The sequence below is a fragment of the Chironomus tepperi genome, unplaced genomic scaffold (genome assembly GCF_022539635.2).
Source record: "Chironomus tepperi strain 1889 unplaced genomic scaffold, CSIRO-AGI_Ctep_v1 contig_175, whole genome shotgun sequence".
Classification (NCBI taxonomy): domain Eukaryota; kingdom Metazoa; phylum Arthropoda; class Insecta; order Diptera; family Chironomidae; genus Chironomus; species Chironomus tepperi.
The window spans coordinates 116,143-139,106 of NW_027226297.1; the positions used below are offsets into that span (position 1 = coordinate 116,143).

The window sequence follows — 22,964 nt, forward strand, 5'->3', positions numbered from 1 at the left end:
AATGCTTTATAGTCATCAACGTCCACAATCTCTTAAATCTCAAACTTATTAATTCAATTGTTGTTGGGTTATAAAGTCATTTTGTTTTAATATACAAATATATTTTTTTGGGGTCTCATTGCATTCCTATATATGCCATTAATTTACTTTGATTTTGTTTCTTTGATTTCATCCAAACATCCTGTGTTAATCATTACTCCAAGTCAACATGAAAATGATACAAAAACTGAAATAAAAAGGTAATTTTTGAGTCAATCAACTCGAGGAAAGAATTCTCATTTTTTGAAATAAATATGATGCCTGGCATACGAGCATATATACACTATATTGAGATTATTATCAGAAAAAGTTTGTAATGATTACTCATCTCGTTCTTTTCGTGCGTCGCTTTATTTGTACAACATTTTTTTTAATTTCGTGTGTGACTTGATCAAGAATTATGAATGAGTTCCTCTCAAAACTGCCTCTATTTGTCTCATTTCGTATTCAATTGAGCGCCAAATAATAAATTTTAATTTTATTCTACCTTTTTTTTATATTTTCTATTTCATCTAATGGCATTATAGACTTTATGAATCAGATGTGAATGAAACACAAGATGAGGACTAATAAATTAACATAAGATCACGTTCACTGAAAAAGTATTCTGATGAGGTTGCGTATTTATCTATCAATAATATATTCAAGTGATGGTAATTCGAGTTTGTTTTTTTGATGCTGGATTAATATTTTTTTTTTGATTTCTCGTATTTCATTGAGAATCGTGAACGATTTATATGCAACAAATACGAAATTGGATCATGATTTGGATATATAATATGAAAAATTTAAGTCATGTGAATGACCTCGTCTAGGGAAGATTTGTTGATGAAGGTCTTTATTTGCTGATTTTTCCATATTATTGATGCAATAAATTCTCAATTTATTTGACCTCCTTAGAGTGCAAAAAAATATTTGTCATAACTTGATAATTAATTAGTAAAATCGCATCAATATGTCAATAGATTTGATCACTATAGCTACAAATACTAGCGCAATAGCTCGTCAAATTATAGATAGAATGTAAATTAAATGACCAATTCCATTACTGATACATGGAAGTATATTCTGTCTGCTCACATCTAATTTAAATGAAAGGACACGTCTGATGCAAACGGAACTGTGATTATTCATGCTTAAACAAAAATCTTATTTCCAAGAATAAAGGTTTAAGAAAGAATTTTATTTCTTCTCAACTTCCAAGAATAAAGGTTTAAGAAAGAATTTTATTTCTTCTCAACTTCCTTTGTGTCCGTTGTGATGTTAAGCCACTATGCTGTCAACAATTGCTTTACATTTCATTGCCTTGTTAAGTTTTTGATCGGATTCGTCTTTTTTGAGTGGAATTTTCTAGTCGACGAGGCTCGGTGGCGCAGTGAGCTCGTACTTTAGGATTTAATGATTGCACACCGACCCAGTGGTAATATGTTCCATAGGTTTCGAGTACTGTGCACTGGAAACGCGACATACAGCTTCTCTTTGTAGGCTCCAGGCACTAATGTCGCCAAATGAGCAGTTTGAGCCACTTTAAACTCTAGATCGAAGTTTTAGTGTGCTGGCCTGATGAACCCTCACAAGTTAGACACGATTAACGCTGAGTCACTTGTAGTGCAACGTTCTGGATCTTTCTGATGTTCTGTAATCTTGACTCAAGAATTTTCAGCAGCACAGCATCTAAAACCATGTCTCAGAACGATTTTAAGGTTGACAAACCACTAAACAGATACAAAAAACCAAAAACTTCTTAACTGATTCAAAAAACCAAAAACTTCCCAAATTCTGCCACAATTTGTGCCAAAAAAATCTGACAAAATTCCTCCAAGACTTTATACTACACATCCATGAAAATAAACCATTTAACCAGCAAATAAATATCTCACCATGAAGAAAAAGAGTCAAAAAACACACACCGATGATTATCAAAATTAATTAATGACTTTTTACGTTGCATATTGTTGTTGCTTGGACCTTCTTTTCGCGCAAACAATTTTTTGGTGCTTGTTCTTGGTCACTTTTTCGTATGTAAATCGTTCGCGATTCCTTTACCTCATTCATTCTTTTCAAGCCTCTCTTTTTCGTTCTTCTCGTTTTCTTGTCTTTTATGATGTTCCCATTACTGTTTAACATCGTGTTATGGCTTGTTATGGATATACAATTGTTATTTATATTGGAGTAGCCCCGAACGATATAAAGCACACGAGAAATGGTGCTGTTTTGTAGCATTTTGTTGTGCGAAGCCGGTTTTCTTGTTTAATTTATCAATACCGAAAATGAGGTGCGTCAGGTTAGAGCAGTGGAAAGAAAAATTAATTAATTGAAATGTTAAAAATGAGAATTGAACTTTTTGCGGTAGTTTTTTGAATTAAAATTAATAAAATATTGAAGATTATTCATTTAAAATTTCTTGAGATTGAGATTGAATTTTTCGATGTCTACGACCGTACACAAAATAAATAATTAATCCAATTCCGACCCATATTGCAAATCTAATCCATGTGGCTTTGTCAAGCTCTATGATGAGATGAATGTTGATCATAATTGAGAGTGCTGGAAACCATGGATTAAATGGAGCTTTGAATGACAATTCCTTTGATGATTTTGGCTGTCGACTTATTATTATCATCACTAAAATCATACCCAATATAGGAGTTATAAGCAGAATAACTGAAAGTACATCGCGTTGCAAAACTTTATCTCCAAAATGAGAAATCACCAAGGACATGCATGTGCTCAATATTGCATAAAGTGTCACTAGTAATGTGACTAAATTTGATGAAAATTTCGTCGGTTCAGTGAGTTTTGAACAATTACAGATCCTAGAAAGTGTGGAAATTTGGTTGTTTTCACTGCCTCTTAAAATCACCTCATCTTCTTCAGCATCATCAACATCAAACCTCAGAATCATAACGCATGCAGCAACAATTGAATAAGCCATGATCTAAAAATAAGTTTTGAATGTTTTGAATGTAAAGGATCCGGAAGCCTCGGTGTCGGAAAATTCCCGGGGCTGGGACCGAGACCGAGACCGAGATCAAGACTATTCGGGATGTCTCAATCTCGGTATCGCTATCGGGACCCCTTAGTAGAAAAAACTAAGACTCACCGTTCCAATACTCAACATACTAACAAGTTGATTCAAGCTAAAAAGCATTGATAACGTCCCCGTCAACAATCCAGCAATCAATGTGCCATAAAATGGTGTTCTATACTTAGGATGTATCCTCGAAAATATGTCAAAAATTAATCCATCATCAGCAAGTGCATAAATAATTCTAGGAAGTGGAAACATTGCACCATATAAGCATGAAAACATTCCAAAAATAGCACCAAACGTGACAATATACTGCGGTATAATCCATCCAATTTGATGAAATGCTGTTGGAAGCGGAGCAACTGTATCTTGATCAAAATATGGCACCATTAATGTCAATGCTGAAGAAATTCCAAAATATGAGGTAAAAATGACAATAAGTGAGACACAAATGGCAAATGGAATTGACGTTTTTGGATCTTTAGCTTCTTCGCCAGCCGTGGCAATGACATCAAATCCAACAAATGCAAAAAAGCACATTCCAGCACCCTTTATGACACCAATAATTCCATATGGTAAGAATCCACCCTTTCCATATCCATCTGGAACTGATTCCGCTGGAATCTTCCAATAATCAAAATTTGCATTCATACAGCCACAGACGGTGACGAAAACCACAAGTGATACATTGACCATAGTGACTAGAAATACATGACAAGTTATAATTAATTTTGGGTGATTACAGCTGATTCACGTATTATGAACTTACAAATGTTACTCACGCGAGATGATTCGCGAGCGCCAAAGGCTAATCCAACTGAAAATAATTAAATTATATTAAAATTCAGTATGATTTTGGATCTACTAGGTAATATCATAAGTGCATTATCTGTTATAGAGTATTAGGTAGATAACAAACAAATTCAAGGTCTTAAACTCACGTGTGATTACAAATATGATTCCAAATGCCATAAAGTCAGCATAAGCACCCAAAAATGACACATGTATGGGCAATAACTCAGTCATAAATTTACTAATTGTATTTCCAGTTATGGCATCAATATAATTTGAAATGCCTTTAGCAACACTAGCACTTCCGATTGCATATTCAAGAATTAAATTCCATCCGATTATGAAAGCCATGAATTCACCAATTGTTACATAGCAGTAGACGTAAGCTGATCCAGCTTTTGGAACTCGAGAGCCAAATTCAGCATAACAGAGTCCAGCAAGTAGGCTTGCAAATGCGGCAATAGCGAATGAGAGGATGATTCCTGGTCCCGCGTAATTTCTAGATACTTCCCCGGATATGACGTACACACCAACACCCATTGTAGCACCAATTCCAAGGATTGTCAGATCCCATTTTCCTAGATATTTTTCCAACAAACTTTCACCTACAACCATTGACTTCTTCCGCACCAAAGATTGATAGAATTTTTTAAAACTCATAATAAAAATGAAGCTCTCCTTCAACTGTGATAACTACTTGAATACTAAATCACAATTTTATATTTAGTTTGAAAATTATAATACAGCAAGTACTCATGATGATAATTATGAATTGTTTTTTTTACACATACTCAAGTATATTCCATACGTCAGTATTGCTACTCAAGGTATGAAAATAATAGTGAAATCACATTTTTTAATTGAATTTGTAGGCGGTGATGCTATGGATGGATTTAGACACATTTGATCGTAGGATTGAAAAATTGTTGATATGTCACACGTAGATGCGTAGTCTTATAAGGAACAATCTAGTAGTTCTTATGTTTCTAGAAAGGTACAAGGCGTGAAAATGCTGGAAAAAATTGTCACCAGCCCAGGTGTCACTATGACGTGGGGCTTGGCTATGACGTGGAGTTTGTTCAGACTATTTCAGGAATTTTCGCTTGAGATGGGCAGGTCATGTGAACAGATGACCACAGGATGGTCTAGTATATAGAGTAACCTTTGTAGTCTTTGTCGACGGCAAAAGGTCAAGAGGAAGACCGAGAATGTCCTGGATTAGTTGTGTTGATAAGGACGCTAGAGTTCTCATTATCCCAAATCGGCAGAATATCCCGTGCGCCCCAGCCAAGGAAGTAAGTAAGTAAGAATTTAAATCCAACAGTTCACCATTTGCCCCCTACAAAGTTGTAAATAAGTGCTCAACAATCACACATCAAACCCTGCCAGAATTTATGCGATAATTTCAAAAATGTATGTTCCTCAAGGAAATCAAAGACCAGCTCCCGACTTACCATACCATTTTTCACTTCTGATGAAATGTAAACAGTAAATGAGCTGTTGTTTACAACATTGTAATATGTGAGATGATAAATTGAATGAAATTTTGCGAGGCGAGAACAAGTTGAACAAGTTGTGGAACAAAAGGTATACTTAAGATACCGAATTGTTGATCATTTTTCATTTGATTCTTTAGATACTTACTTTGTTGCATGAATGTCTGGTGCTGATAATTTTTAGTTCCTTTTTTCAAAAAATTGTCTCAACGGACGTCGAACTAAATACAGATTCAGCATTTAACGAACTCTAAATTCGGCAATGAACCCTCATGCGTCTTCGCCAAGGAAGTAAATAACCATACGCAAAACAAGTTCATTGACCATCTAGTCGACTCAAGTCTGAACACGGCAATCAAAAACTCACGGCATTACTCATTCCAAAATCCCAGACACTTTAGCCTTGGATCAGATTACTTTCCTTGTCTAAAATCTATAGTTTCAGGCAATTAGAGGCAACAACATCATCATAATCACCAAAACCACAAAAAAAAAACACATCGCGTCTGATTTACAAATGTTTAATGGCTAGACAAAAATGCCCATACAGTCTTGATAGACATATCTCTAACCTTACCGTCGAAAAGACTTGAACATTCTATAACGCCGGCGTATAAAAAAAATCAGACCCAAATCAACATTGAAATTTCATTTGCAAAAATAGCACAAATCCGAGATGTTAAACCTATCATTTTAATATTTATATCTGTGTGCTTTATTCGCACGCATATTTATCATTGTGAATATATAAGCAGACAGTAGACGAAGTGGTATGCAGACATTATAAAAATTGTCCATTGTTCTCATGAAATCCACGAAGAAAATAAAAATAAAAATGAATTAAATGAAAAAATCTGCCAAAAATATCGATTATTATCAAGCGATAATATAAGCAGTCGTAAACAATCAAGAAGCGTCCATTAAATTGCCGCCACGTACAAGCTTTAGCACAGAGAGCCTAAATAAATACAATATAATGGTGAAGATGCGTTAAAAAAGAAGAGAAAATTGCAATTAATTTTTCACTCGAATTTATGGCTTCTTACGCGGTACTTGAAAGCACAAGTTGCAGAGACGATCTCCAAAAAATAAAAATCTTCTTTTTTGAAGTTAATTCATGTTTACCATGGTGTTTTAATAATTTTTTCATGCTTCTTAATGTATGGTCTTATTAGCGTGAGGATGGCTAGGGAATACCTCGTATATATTGTAATAACTGTATGATGAAATGCATTGTTGCTGATTTCTGAGGTATTCATCGGGTATGTATGCTTTTGTCAAGAGTACCAATTGAAAAGGTAACCAAAAATCTCAATCAGAGATTGCTATATGCTCAAACGTGTTCTAGCACGAAACTAACTTTTAGCTGGTTAAAAATACTTAAGTTTTGATGAGAAGCTGGTCAACAAGACATTAACAAGGAGATACAGATGAACAAGAACGAGTGGATTGGCCCTACAATTTGTGAGAAATGAATCTACATGGCGATGTAAACTTTAGCTGCAACATAGAAAGCTCCTTGACGTAAAACAGTCATAAAAAATGTCACCTTAATCTACAGACAGAAAATATGTTCAAACTAGGTGACAGAGTCAGCAATAGAGTCAAATGGAAAGCAATTTGCTGAGATCACATAAGAACATGATGACAGTAGGTAACTTAATATGTACATTATGATCGTACTGCAAGACTTTTGGGATTTTCGTCCTTAAAACTAAAGCAAACTGAAGAATTTTGGTACCAAGATTCCCTTTCGCTTCAATTTGGTCAATATATTAAAACGGTGGCTGTACAGCGCTTATCATCATTATAATACATATTAATTGATACAAATGGCACTCAAGCAGTTAGTGTACATGGATCAAAATTGGACTATATTCCTCAAGTGGCATTTACTTGGCTATAAGCACACTATCCGTATTGCCACCGTGTAGGCAACATCTTAACGTGCTTCATTCAAACACGACTTTAGTTACCCTACTCAGCACAATATCATCGATTATTCCTTACACTTCCATTATAACACAATATCCCACCGAAAAAAAAAATGAAGGAATAAAAAAGATTATAATTCATGAACGACTTTTTATGGTGAGTACTCCTTGATATTCTGTTACTCCTTTTAGTTTATTGTTCGCATTAATTTATCTTTAAGCTCTTCTGTTCGCTTCTTCTTTTCCGTTGCCTTCGCCCTCTATCTCTCTTTCATCCCATTGAGTGATAAAGACGCCGCGAAACAAGCTCAAGACAAACAATCTCTCTTCTTTATTTCTGCTTACCTTCGCTGCTTTTTTTTATTTTGTTGCTTCAGTTTCTCATTCATGAAAAATTTTTGTTAAAGAGATTTTTAAGATATAGAACATATATTATGTTGGTGCCTGTTGTCGTTGTCGCGATTTTTTTTTTGGACAAACATGTACAATATTGTAGTCTTGCGATGAAAAAAGAGATGGAAGAACTAAAAAAAAATATATAATAAAAATAACATAAGAAATCTTGTTAGTTTTCTGCTGTTTCTCGAACTTAATTTTTCTTTTAAAATTTTATTTTTTTGGCTGCTATTTTAAGTGGTAATGTCTTGAGGCAGTTGACTCTTCTTATTCGGCTTTTTTTTTTTTTTTTTTGGATGTTGATTGTTTCTCGGCTATAAATGGTTTTGTTGTCGACATGGGCACAAACAAGAAAACAACATAAGAAAATGTACCAAAAATGATAATGGACATGAGGGACTCTTTCATTCGATGCGACTTTTTTTGGAAGAATTAATGTAGTTTTGTGGATATTTGGATAGTTCTTTACTGACTGACTTGTGGTGTAAGTGGTGAGGTCAGAATATTATGGAAAAAAAGCTTCAATTTTGTGATTGATGTCTGTTCAATAAAGCATAATTTTGCTCCAATTCAGCTCTAATTTGTCTCAATTATCACAAATTGACCTCAATTTAACACAATTTTTGCTCAATTCAGCACAATTTTAACTCAATTTTGTTGTGCATTGATTAATGCTCAATTGATCGCAAATTGCCTCAATTCAGCATTAATTTGGTTCAATTTTGCACAACTTTGACTTAACTTAACACAAATTTGCCTCAATTCAGCACAACATCGCCTCAATTGATCGCAATTTTGCCTCAATTCAGCATCAATTTAGTTCAATTTTGCCTTAACTCAGCACAACTTTGCCTCAATTCAGCACAAAATTGCTTCAATTGATCCCAGATTTGCCTCAATTCAGCATTATGCTTATTAACTTCTACAACATTTTACTTTAATTCAGCATAACTTTGCCTTAATTCAGCACTTTTTTGCCTCAATTCAGAACACTGTTGTGTCAATTTAGCTTCATTTTACCTTAATTCAGTGCAATTTCCCCTAAATAATCGACATGCTGCCTAAAAGGCGCTCTAACAATCTTCCATCTTTTCCTCCTCACATTTTTTTAAATATTTTTTTGTTATTATTTTTATTTACTTTTTTGTGGTTTCATGCTTTTTTGTTTCGTTGCTTGCGGTTTCAGAATGGCCTACATCGTTGACAAAATTGTGAATAAATTAACAAACTAGTGCTGATAATGCCTTAATTAAAAACACGCTAAACAGTATTTTTTTTTCTCCGTCTTTGTCTGTGTCTCGGTCGTTCTTTTACTCATTTTGTGCGCGCGATATGCTTCGGTCATTCATTGATTTAAAGCTTAAATATTCGCATTCTTTATGTGATGTTTAAGGCTACACGAGGAAGAAAGAAAAGAAGGAGAAAAAAAAATTCATTAAAATTTATTATAAAAATTGATTTGTTAGGCTAACAATCATGAGTCCTAATATCACAAGGCATTAACAACATACCAATCTGGAAATGAAGGAGTAAGAGAGAAGGAGAAAAAAAAGACATAAACAAGGCAAAGCATGAAAGATGAAGTGAAAAATAAAATAAATAAATAAATTACCAATCTTAATAGCTGTGAGAAACCGCTCGCTCGTTAGTTTCGTGATGCCAAAAAAAAAATAAGCAGAGCAGCAACAAAAAAGGGAGAGTGCATAAAATGAACCAAAAAGGCATAAAGCATAATATGAGTTAATAACATGGGCGCAATGTAGTTCTTTCCTACTTCTTTCTACCATTCTATTCTTACTGTGGTTTTCTCGCATTGTTTCATTTTCATTTTTTACTTTTTTCATATCAATTCAACTTGGAGTAATGCCGGTGAGTTATATGAAGCCCTTCGCTTTTCACACCAACTGTATGGTGAGGTGATGAGTTGTACGTGAATGGAGATGGGCTTATGAATCAACAGAAGATCGATGGTGGTTTTGTATTGACATAGTGTAGAATGAGGTGTTAGTTTGAATTGTGTGGTTAATTATGGAGAGACTTAACAGATTGGGTTTGCATTTAGACACGTTTTTGCGATAGGATTGGCTGTAATTCCTTAACAGGCAAGGAATATGCAATCGAAAGTATGTCAGGGAGCTTGTCCTACTTAAATAAATTTATAAAATGATTGATCAAGCTCGCGAAGATTACTCATAGCTTGGTCTGCTCTTAAGAGCATTTTCTTCTTTCTGAATAGCCAGACTGATGTTCTAAATGCTCTATATAAAAATTGGTAATTGAGTCAGTTGCATTTTTGATCCTATATTTAAAGAAGGTTTAAAAGGTCATTTAGCCCAAGTAGACATAAATACGGTAGAACTAAACATTGACTGAACAGATGATGTCCATTAACTGGTATTTTTTCCTCACGGGTAGAAAATGAATCATCGGGTAGAAGCAGCTAGATTGCATATTCTTTTAATGCTAAGGGTCATATTCAAGAGCAAATTTTGCATCTTTTATATGATCTGAATCAAACTTCGAGGTAGAAAAATATTCATAGTGCATATAAATGTTCAAAAATCCAGCATATTGCCGACTTGACTCTGGGCTGGGTCAAGAATCACAAGAATCTGTGACATCCACAATTTTGGTCTTTTCTGAAAAGTTTGCTTTCGGAAAACCTTGATGTTGCCAGTCTATATTCTAATTCAATGCTTATGAGTATCCTCATGAGGTTGAGTATGCAGATATTTAGATGAGTATCCGCACTGTCGGATAGGGCTGGAATATTAAATTTCCTAATTTCGTCTTATTCAAACCAAACTCAAACATCCAGCAATCCAGAAATAATCTAAACCTCCTGTCTAAGCCTCACTTAATTTAAAACAATTTAAATCACTTCACAAAGCACAAAATTATCTTCTCACAAACGACGACGACTTCTCTAAATCTCAAAAAAATACAGCAAAAATCATCTCATACATGACCATATCATGAAACCAAGCATTATAAATTGGGCAAGGAATGAATGAAAAAGAAGTAGAAATAAAAATACATAATAATAAAGTAAGGTAGTGATTCTTCTCCTTTCATTCAATTTTCTACCTTTATCACGATTTAATTTAAATAAACTTTATTTTCCAGCTCTACGTCTCTCACTTCTCATCCACCCGATTTCGTGCGGATCATCATTTCTTTTTGGCACTGGAGGATATCATTAAAAAAGCTAAGAGTTAATGAAGCAACCAAAAAAAAAATGCTTCATTATTATTTATTTTGTGTTGGTGTATATGATTGCATCATTTTTTTTATATTTATTTTCATTCGAATGTGCTTACATGAGGACGACAGAAGAGGAACCAAAAAAAATTGAAAAAATGATAAAAAGGAGAAACACCGACGACTGTTTATGCAATTTTTATTAATTTTGAAAATATTTTTTCCGTTTTTAAATTTACGTTGTTAGCATCATTCACTATTGTTGTTGGTTGATAGAATGATTAACTTTCCATATTTTTATGTTTAATGAATGCAGTCAGGAGAGAAGGATTGAAGCTTAATTTGAAAATAAAGCGCATTACACATTCAGGAGCTATAAACAAATTTAAAAATCTTTTTTTTTTCCTGACTTTCTGAACAAAAAATATGACAAAATTTAGCTTTTCAGATCTCAAAATCCTTAGCTGCTAGTTTAGTATCAACAAACTTTAGTAGTAATAATCTAGTACAAAAGCACTAAGGTACTTTACAACACAATAATTTGAGATTATGACTACATTCGATTTTCCTACATAAACTTACTTGTTTCATTGATCAACATGTGCATCAATTGTGATCGATAGCCGCCCGGAATCCAGCCAGAATTTGAGGAGCTTTAAAGGTTCCTACAGATTCTAACACAGAAAACGAAAAATCATTCCTTAATTAGGTTTGAAAAAGCCAAGATCTAAATTATTTTGAACAATATTCTATGACAAAACTCGTCGATTACCATCATAATGGACGACAAAAAATAGTCATTACAATTTTGTCAAGACACCGCCTTATCAATTTGACGTTTTACCATTAACACTCTGACGTATTGATGCACTAACAGTGTGATACTCGCATACTTACTTACTTCCTTGTCTAGGGCGCACGGGAGCAATGGTCATTGGCGCGTTTAAAGAACGTCTGTAGACAGCTCTATCTTTCGATAACTTCTGCCAATTTGGGATATTAAGAACTCTAGCGGTCTTATCAACACATCCAATCCAGGACATTCGCATAGAAAGCTTTAAAAAGTCTCCTAATCGCTTTCTTCAAACTAAAAAGCATTCAATTCACTTATAACAACAGCTTCAATCCCAAAATGTCCATAACAACCTCAACATGCCTCAAAAAAATCCTGCTAAAATAAAAAAAAGATTGATTCGTGCAAATGTAAAAGCATTTTAATGATCATTTATTTTCGGCAAAAGAATTTTAGGGTCCAAGCATCATCTCTCGACTTTTATTCATTGCTCTTTTCATCATCAAGAAAGGTCTATGTTTAGTCTATTAAATTTTGCATTTGAAAGCCCACAAAAAAGAACAGTTTTCTTTGTCTGTCTCGACAGATACGTAATTTTCTTATCTTAATGTGATCATCATAGTCACAATCGATCGATAAATCTCTTTAATTTATTTAAATTTTATTTTCTCTTTAACTTTAAAGATCGATCTCGGTTGATTTCAAAGAGATTCGCGACTGTTTTTACTCTCGAGTGTCCATCCTTCTCCATCAATTTACAAAAATAAAAAGCCAGAATGGAATGATTAATTCAGTAATGTGCATGTGAAAAAGCTAACAAGAGATGAGAATGAAAGGAGAGGAAGTATTACGATTTTGGAGGATGAAAAATGTTTTATTTTTTCAAAAAAAAAAAAAAAATTTGCATAATAAAAACTATAATTATGTGCCGAAAAGTGATGGTTTTGGTTATTTTTTTGATGTTCTCGGCTTGGATGAAAAACTCAGGTTAATGGGATGTTCAGATTATTGAGGATTTTGGTGCCGACTTGGGTACTGTTATGATCGTATTATGTCTGGTTGCTGGTGCTAAGAGTGGACTTTTGAATTAAGCTGGTTTCAAATGTATATCATGTACAGATCAAGTTATTTCGAATGGAAAAGGCTGCGATTAGTCAACTGTTGATCTAATTGTTACTAAAAATCATCTAAAGCCAAGTTTATTAGCCTGACATGCCGTAGCAAATTCCATAAAAGTCATTGATCCATTCTTGAATGGACATTGATATGGTAGAACTAGACATCAACTGGACATAAACTAACAAGTAATTATTATTAACATATTTTTGAATAATCGAGTTTGTAACTAGACATATGGTTGACTAATCATAGTCTGTTCCACTCGGTTAGAGTATGAACTACTGAGTGTCAGGTATGAATTCGTATTTCAGTACAGATGTTAATTGATCCTTGAATCTTCCGCATATTGATAGAAATAATTCAATTGTTCATGAAGATTTTGGACATTTAACTGATCTATAAAAGAGTTACTTTCTCTTTTGTAGTTTTCTATTGATAAAACTTTGCAATTTTTGTCTTACAGTGCAGCATTTGGTACTGGGAATGGGCAAAGGACAGTCAGCAGTAGAGCTACGTTCACACGTCAACTATGAGAGGTCAGGAATCGCAGTTGATCTGTATGGGCAGAAAAGTAAGTAATTATGCTATTATTCTCAATAATTTAAAATTGTCATTTATTTCCCAAAACTACACAAATTGGTTAACCGATCAAAAGTATGGCCATAAATCAACATGACTCTTGTTTGCTGGTCTGAAGCCGTATTTTGGATCAATTCCCTGACTTATGAGATTCGACTCCACTTTCTTAATACATCAAATTTCTGCGCTTTTAAGATCATCACCCAAACCATCCCATACTCTTCCAAAATTGCAGCAACATGTACGAGAACGATCAATAGTAATCAACATATTTTGTATTAAAAGGATCGCATCTTACTCCGGTAAAATATGAATGATGATATTGTCATAAATCACATGACAGACGTATAAGAATTTATAATTTTTTTACGATCATCAGCATGAAGAGAAGTTGCAAGGCATCCAAAAAAAAATCAAATTAGGTCTTAGTCATCACGAAAATTTGATTAGCGGTTAAATTGAGTTTTTAACACGTGGAATAATTTGATCGTTGACTTCGTCACTGCGACTTAAAATCTGTGAGAAAGTAATATAATTTTTAAGTATATTGTCGCTTACCGCATGATCCTAATAACACAAACAACCAAAAAAGAAGTCGGCAATGGTATTAATTGGAAATGATCAGTCAGCAACTGCCACAAAAATGTTAATCTGCGAGCGACCACCTAGCTTACCAATGCCAATTTTTAATATTCAACATCCCCAACAACATCGGCTGATTCACATATTTTTGTGTATATGCGATATAAAAAATCTTTGTGCGAAATAAACTCATAAAAATGTCATAAATTATTAAATACAAGAGCAAGTCAGAGAGAAGAAGTATGAGATATAAAATTATGAAAAAAAGGAACATGAGAAAGAATGTGAAACATTTTTTTTCCTTCTCTGCCGTTCGCCTTTTTTTTTTTGATTCCACTAAAAAAACACGTAATAATTTTTGTGGTGGCCGGATTGTGGGAAAAAAATCTTTTTTTCCTACCTCGCTTACTTATTAAAATAAATTTCATCTTCATGTCCATTTAATCATAATTTTGTGTACGATTGTTTGTCGCTTGCGTGATCTTATAATAAATGTGAATAACTTAAATCCAGCCATGTCCGAAAATTGGCAGGTATTCGACAACATGTAACTAGAATGTCTTGAAAATAATGTGACGACGTTTTGTTGTTGAGGGCTTTTTATAGATTCTGTTAATTGATTGCTTTTTTTGGTTGAGGTCAGTTTTAGGAGAAAATTAATTCACAGCTTTATATGACGTTTCATATCAGATTGTTCTTAACACTTGTGAAAAACGTGAATAATAAAACGTTTAGATATAATTATAATTATTATAGACGCTTGTCACAAATTTGCGATCTACTGGACCTTACTAGTGTGAACTTAGTAGAGGCACAGATGCTAATGTTCAAATTCGATTGATTTTTTTAATTATCATAGTTGAAGCAACTTTTTATTAATGACATCATGTGTAGCGGGGTTTACCAACGGTAAATCCCTGATATCACTTAATTGGTGTTTATTACAGTGGTGGACAATCATTTATTTCTCGGCAAATCTTGTGGGTATCCTCGACTCACGGCATACGGTTCATGGCATTTTCATAAAACTGTTGGCGACCGTGGCACACAGATTGCCCACAACTGGTCTAATAAATAGAATACTGAGTTATTCGTATATATCAAATATCATTGTGCCTTCCTAAGTCAAGCTTAGTTAGAAGCTCATTGCTCATTTCATAAATTATATCATAAATCTTGGTTTGAGTGTTGAGTAGAGTAAGGCAGCCTTTTACAATGTATTTGTCTTTTTTGCAAGCTTTACAAGGGTACATCTGCATGACTTCTTTACAATACCTTGTTTTCATGAGGTGTCACTAGGTACAATCCAGGTACAGTGTATCAGTGGATATTTTTGACATGCTCATTTATTTGAAAGCTTTTTGGATTTAACCAGAATGTCAAAAATCGATCGATCGATCAAAAATACAGATCCAGGACGTCGTGAGTCTAAAAGATTCGGTTTAAATCCAGGATTCATTTTAAATTCGGATTCGGTTTAAATTCGGCACTATGTCAGAGTCACCCCGGCCTTCTATCGCATTTTGGATCGATCAACTAATTTTTGCTGTGCGGGTTAGTTTTTAATATAACAACTACGTCTACAAGAGTATGGTAAATTAAATCTATACAAATTGAATTAGAATACCTCCAGACCAAATGATTTGGTCATTCAAATACTATTATGAATATTATGTTTAGCAAATGTTCAATGACTCAAAGATCCAAAGATCAAAAATAATTAGCAACATTTGACTACGTTTTTTAAGTCACACATTGACTACAAAAGATCAATTTACAGACTAACCAACTTCATAATTTTAATTTCCTGATTTGTCAAGTTAAGATCAATTTAAACCCCAAAAAGCCGCAACCTATTGGAGTTCATTAACATCATGTCTAATAAAAAAAAGTTTACTCCACATTTAATAGTAGATACACAACAAATGATCTTGTCATTATCACGTATTCTCATATGAAAATATAACAAATTAACACACGCGTACGTTTTTGCGATTTAGAATATTTCAACACATAAAATCTACAAAAAAAAATAAGATGTGAAGTAAAATGAATCACCAAGTCATTTTTTTGGATTCACATGAACACTTGTCGACATTGCCGTCAAATAAAACAAAGAATCAGTACCAAAAAGTCAGGAGAAAATTAGTTAAATTCACACACATCATTTTAAGATCGTCGAGATTAAAACAGACAGATTTAATTAAAAGAAACGAGAGAAAGAGTCTATAATTCACCTTAATTTTGTGGAAGGCTCAGTAAAAAATTCTTTCAAGAACTTTTTTTTTTGGCAAAAGTCTCAACAAACAAAACGATATCATGCTGTTAACAGCACTAAATAAAATCTTGATGAAGATAATTTGTGACATGTTGGTACCGGCTCACGGAAAAAGATTATAAGCCACAGAGAATATTTCAACAATGAATGATGGAAGTAAAAAAAATCGCCAAATCTTGTCAAAATATAAATTTTACTTTTAATCATTTGATTAAATCTTCATCATTCCACCTTTCATCTTTTTTTTATTTGAGTCCCCGGCTATATCTTCCTTTAACACGGATGATCGAATTCATTTCGCAGCTTTATAATGTATCGTTTATCAAATATTTGAATATATCATGTAGAGATCAAAAGGAAACTTTTTATTTTTTTTAATGTCGGTGTTAAGCACTTTATTGTTGGAGTTCTGTGGCGATGAGACACTTAAAACTTTTATTTTTTTCACTTTGGGAGAGCTCAAATTTCGAGGAATTGCTGACTAGTTATCACGTTTTGTAGGCTTGTCAATTAATAAATAATAAATATTGTTTATTATTGCCTGAGAAAATGTCAGTTGAGCTGAGTAAGTAACTAAATCAGTTAATAATCTGCTAGATCTGATCAAGGTAGAATCTGGATAATAAGCCATACATAATCAATTCTGCTAATGCAACGGCAAAGCTTCTGTGATCGAGTGGTTAAGCAACGAATCGGATATTATGGTGACTGTTTGCGTGAGTATGTGGGTTCGATTCTCATCTAACGTTGATCTTTCAATCATTAAAGAGTACTGTCGATATTACAAGGACAATGTTTAAAGCAATAATCCCAGAAATACCTATGAGATTCTGGAATGATCTCAAAATTTAATCCATGGCACATTATTCCAGAAAAGACAGGCTTTAGTAGGGAGTGAACCCAATTTGAGAGCGCTCTGATTCGCTTAAAATCGAATAATCGGATTCAATTCATTCTCAGCAGCTAATTGTTGCGAACTCATTTTGACTTTAAACTCTGGAATTCAAATGACTAGCTGTACACTTAAACTGGCAAAGAGTATGCTTTTGTGGTACAGAAATACCACTAAGGTACCAAAAAACGGTCTGTTTGTTTGTAAGAAACATATAGTGTAATTGATGGATTGACATCATCTTGATTCGTTTTTTCGTTTCCTTAGTAATTACTTCACATATGAATAAATTGCTATTTTGAAACCTACTCACTTTGTATTACAGATCAAAGCATCCAAAAATAAATAACAACCTAAAACTGATTCATATTTTCCCTATAAAATCTCTTAACATTCATCATAATTTCACGACTATCTCATCTTCATTTCAAAACGCTTAAGCTTGACGAGCTCACACAGAGACATTTAAACTCGCATCAATTCTAATTTGCTCACTTTATTTCATTAAGTGATTTGCCAATGTTGATGTTGATGATGATGATGGCCATTAAAATCTGATACTTTTATATAGTTTTTATTGAGGGAACCAATTTGTAGCACAAGATTTAAAAAATAAATTGGTTAAATTAGATTAATTTGTTATGTTTTATTTGATATGAATTTTATTAGCTTAATTTAACAGTTTTTGAATCTATTTATTTATATAACGAATGCTTGAACCTTAAAAATGTGTCTGATGCTGCTTGTAACTTAACACTTTATTTCTCCTTTTACAGTCTTTATTATTGTTGATCACTTTTTAATGTAAATAATCAGAGACTTTATAATCAAGAGATTAAGATTTCTTTACATGTGTAAATTTTGTCATTGTTGTCAATTGAGAAACGAATGTGACTTTCTAGCTCATTGAACAAGGTCAGGGTCACAAATTGGTGTAGAATTTGAAATCTAAGGACATCAGGATAGAGATTTTTTGGAAGCAAAGATACAATGGACCAGCAATAACGACTTTATATGAACTTATTGGAAGGTAGATACAGTTAACTTGTGACTAGCCCTAACATATAAAGAGCATGCTCTCATATTACCGTGATGGCATTTCTCATGATCTTTGCCTGTTAGGTTAGCTTATAATTAACTTTTAAAGGTTTTGGATACAAAGAATGACTTCTTAATTGTGTTTGCTATTGTGTCAGATCAATTGCGATCCATTACCTGCCCTAAACGTCTCCTAAAGCTGATTCTAGAGTTGGCTTCCGTTCCCAATTGCTATAATCGAATGCCATGCGAACTTTATCAACCGCTTCTCTTCATGGGTTCAAGAGTCTTCCCGCGTTCTTTTCCATCAACAAAATTTGACTTTAAGACCTTATTTAATTGAGCATCCACAGGTCCCCTAACAAGTTATCTTAAGTAAAGCAGCTAAAAAAATAATAAAAAATTGATTGCTGATTTTGGAAGTATATTTAACCATTTATTTCAAAAACGTTAAGATACATTGTTTGGACTAAGTTAGGTGTCATTATGGCCTCCTAAATTCCGACAAAATTATACAATTTAGCACCAATTGACTTTGAATCAAAATATTTTCATCCATCTGTAACTCAACTGTAATTCGATCATCACTTGGTGTAATGAGAGCAAATCAATTCTCTCGTGTGTCTCGAATAACTTCAACCTGATTCTTTTTTTTTTCTTGCTCCGTCGGCATTTTGTGGTTTTTTGACGATTGCTGTGCTGTATTTAAGTACATTTATTCACTAATGTATGTATGTTGAAACCCTAGCAAAATTTTGGACATTGTTCATTTCGATAAAGGAATGTTATTGTTACATTACATACATACAGGCATACAAACTGCATAAAAAAGAGGAAAAGAACGAGTTTCGTTTTGTGGTTTTACTTCATGCTTGCTTCTCTTCACTGATACTGAGCAGAAACATGCACAAGTTACCATTTTTTTTTTTATTTCAACAACACTTGAATGAAAAATGAAATAAGTAACAAGAGACACCATCAATGTTTATGTACGTTCATCTTTTCTGTCGTTGTCTTCCAAAATAACAAACATTTAAGTGCTGTTTTTTAATTTGAAACCACAAAAGATGCAAAACATAAAGCTAATGAGACAATGGAAGGAACGAACAGAGATAAGAGATGAAGAAAATGAAATTCAATGAATATTTTTGGAGAAAATTTATTTATTTTTTTAAGAAAATGGACGAGTTGAATAATGATTGGATAATGTGTGATTTCGAGCGTATAGCTTTTGGAATGAAGATTTTTTGTGGATCTTATATCGTCTCATGTGTGGTTGCTGGTGCATGTGAGGTTGATGAGAATGTAGATTATAGAGAAACTTTGATTTAAATTTTGAAATTTTTGAGTAAATTATGCTCATTGATTGTCTAATACCAAGACAGAAGGCTCTGTGTAGAAGTCTGTGTGATTCAAGTCATATAGAAAAGTTAGGAACCCATTTAGACTCCATTTGAACTTTATATGTGTGACTGAAGTACGACGGCATAAATCACCAAAACTTCAACATGCTATATACAGGAACTGGAAGTAGGTCAAAAATATTTTTTTTTTGTGGACGCAATTGGACACAATATGGACTTAATTCTGACAAAGTTTCAGAGCAATTGGACGCTTTATGCCGTGGTTCTTCAGTTACAACTTTATATCCCAGGCAGTATACTCTGTTCTCTTGACAGGTCTCTGGCACATTTAATTGTTAGACGCAAAGTTGCCATGACTGCACATTGAACCCTGATTTTGATCCTTTTTTATGGTTGAAAATGCTGATTTTCACAATGTGCTGTTGGAGTATGGATCCCTTTTGATACTTTGTCACTCAGAAGATGGCCACTTCCTTAAATGATGTCCACATGATCGTTAAATAGACAGAATGATTAAAATCTAGTAGAATTTGCTTGTCAGTAACTTTCAAGTGACTGTCATGTTGCTGTCATAGTCTAGCGGATGTCGCTTAATACTAAGTATGACAACCGCTTGAGTGTCATTTGAATAGAATTTAACTGTATGCCTATTGGGTAAGGATCAAACATTTATACATATGTAGGCGTTTTAGATTCAGAAACTACATTTGCTTCAATATAAATTGTATTTATACTGCAAACCTTTTTCAAATCACGAACAAAATCCAAAATTTAATGAAATCATCAACACTCAAAAAGTGTCCTTCTGTTAGTCACATTTGGAGTACAATAAACATGCTAAAATAAAATTTATAGCACAGTTTAGAAGAATTTCACATTTTATAAAAAGTATTTTTATGGCTTTACAAGAAAGATCTTCTATTTTACAGTTCATAAATAAATAAAATCTGCAAAAAAAAGTAATCAATGAACGGTAACACAATGTGCAAAAGATCCTTAAATGTCGGCTCATTACAATTGATTAGAGATTTGTCTGCTGACGACAAAATGTCTGGGTCATTGTTTATGAGAACAATAATGTCCATTCTTCAATATTAATGAAAGAATCATACACATACTTTTTTTTATAGATTTCTATTGTATTGGATCCATAACGTCTCTCTGCATTTATGTGCCTTTTTTTTTATTTGTTGCCATACGGTTCGCATCTATGAAAATCGCATTTTTGTTCTCCTTTTTTTTTGTCAATTGTTTTGTAAGTCGAGATTCTTTTTATAAAAAAAAGAAAAAAATCTGGCACAAAAACTTGTTTAAACAGATGAAATGTACGAAACAGCCCAAGTCCCAACATGATTTTTTATGTCATTTCATGAATGAATTTCTTTACAAAAGTAAAACTGCAAAAAACTTTTTTTTTGTTGCATTGTCGATGGGGCATAAGATGAATTTCTAATTTAGCGTGAAAACACCTTTACATTCTACATTCTATTGAGTCTCAAGTGCTCATTGTTGGAAGGCATTTGTGCTTATTTGAAAGTAATTTACATGACTTTTGTGCAATTGAGCTCATATGATGCGAATGGACACCCACGTTAAGTGAATAAGGAAGAATTTTTGATGAATAAAAAGGAAGAAGCCTGAGGTACAAATTATTGGAAGGAAATTTGAATGCTGAAGTTCCTGCTGATTTTCTAGGGAGGTCATTATGAGTCATAGATGCTAAATTTGCTATTTTTGTCAATTCTAACACTTGAAAATAAATTCATGAATATTGTGTCCAAAACTGAAAAAATTTCAAAAATTCAGAACCCATCCCTCACAATGACAAGTCCTAATACACCATTAAATCTTTCGCATCCCTCAAAAAAGACTCTCAAATCATTAATTAATTTCATCCCACTCGACATATTTCAATGCAAGATTATCATGCTTTATGCTGAATCAAGGCATAAAAGAGCATGAAAAATGGCAGAAGTATTGGTTCCATTGTGTTAACAATAAGAAGCTTTTGTGCTTGTTATTAAAGAACAGAAAAAATTTTTGTTTCATTCTTTTTTTTTGTCAAATCGATTGAGTTTTGGTTAAAGAAAACAGCAATAATGTATTATGAACGGAGACGACGATGAGAATTGAGAATTGAGAGGTAAATATCCAATCTATCACAGCTTTTTATTCCTTTTCATTTCATGAAGGAATGAAGAAATAGTTGAATGCAGTACAAGAAAAAAAGAACATGAGAATGAAAGGAATAAAAAGATATGCAGTGAGAACAATAGTAAGTGTCTGGCGCCAGTCCTCTGATTGTCTCTTTCACACCCAGACATCACGCTTTCTTTCTAGCCTATAGGGCTATGTTTATTGAGTATGGGCCACTTCTCTTGCTTTTATTCGACTTTTATGTGCGTTTTTATTGAGGAAAATGTGATTTTGTGATCATGTTGGAATGATCGGTTGATTGACTGTCTTGTTATGGCTTTAAATTACTCAATGCTTAGTTACTCACTTGCTTTAGAGGTTGTGCAGATGGTATGGAATCCATAGCTTCACACAAGATGGCTCTATCGCTGGCTATGGTTGGCTGATTATCAATATCAAATGCATGATCCTAACATGCAAAGATCATGCTTTTGATATAGAAAGATCACAACAGTACCTAAATTTGGTCTCTTTGACTTGATAGGGTTGCTTACTTAGACTTTTCTAAGGCGAAAATTCCGTCAAAACCAAGACTTCAGGAATCATAATTTAGCATTCATAAACTTATCAATCGGAACCTTATGTTACCCAGTTTTCATGTTGTAATTATGAGAAGAAAGAACATGTACATGCATTATAATTCAAAATGGTCTATGTCACCATCATGCTTGTACTAGGCTCTTTAGGATGAAATCAGTATCAATAGCTGCAAACTCAATTTAAATTGTTGAATTACCAGACTTTAGAATATCAAATATTAGCCACAATCTAGTTTAAGTCAAAAATGCGCCTTATTCCCTAACCGATATGACCTTCAAACTTGATCAATCTTTACCTCAATTGAAAACAATATCGAATATTATTTTATGAGATTTGATTTATTTTTATTTGATGTTTCGATGCAATCGATTTATAACACAATAGAATGGGAGAAGAAAAAATTAAAAATTTTCAAGTGATCGAGGGTGAGAAGGACATTTTTTGATCAAATGCCGATGCCATATCCCATTGTGGGATTTCATTCTATTCACAATATTACAAAAAAAGAGATTTTTATTTTTTGATAGTTGTTCTCATCGCATATATCCTTAGACATTGAGATGCTTTATTCATTTATTGGGCATTCATAAGCACACTCAACATTCCGATGTCGAAGGGATGGAATTTTCAGTTCTTTTTTTTATGAATTGATGATCTGACGGAATTTATGAGGTGAAATTTTCAAAATATGAAT

The 22,964-nt window shown here is 33.3% G+C and overlaps 1 protein-coding gene across 1 annotated transcript; it reads right to left on the reverse strand.

The window, feature by feature from the left end:
• Window positions 1-2,324: 2,324 nt before the first annotated feature.
• On the reverse strand, window positions 2,325-4,481 carry LOC139089158 (cationic amino acid transporter 3). The gene is made up of 4 exons (XM_070638606.1): window positions 4,012-4,481; window positions 3,840-3,887; window positions 3,143-3,771; window positions 2,325-2,977 (listed from the first exon to the last, which is right to left on the reverse strand). The coding sequence occupies exons 1-4, from the start codon at window positions 4,475-4,477 to the stop codon at window positions 2,426-2,428; spliced, it is 1,695 nt and encodes a 564-aa protein (XP_070494707.1). The 5' UTR covers window positions 4,478-4,481; the 3' UTR covers window positions 2,325-2,425.
• Window positions 4,482-22,964: the final 18,483 nt, after the last annotated feature.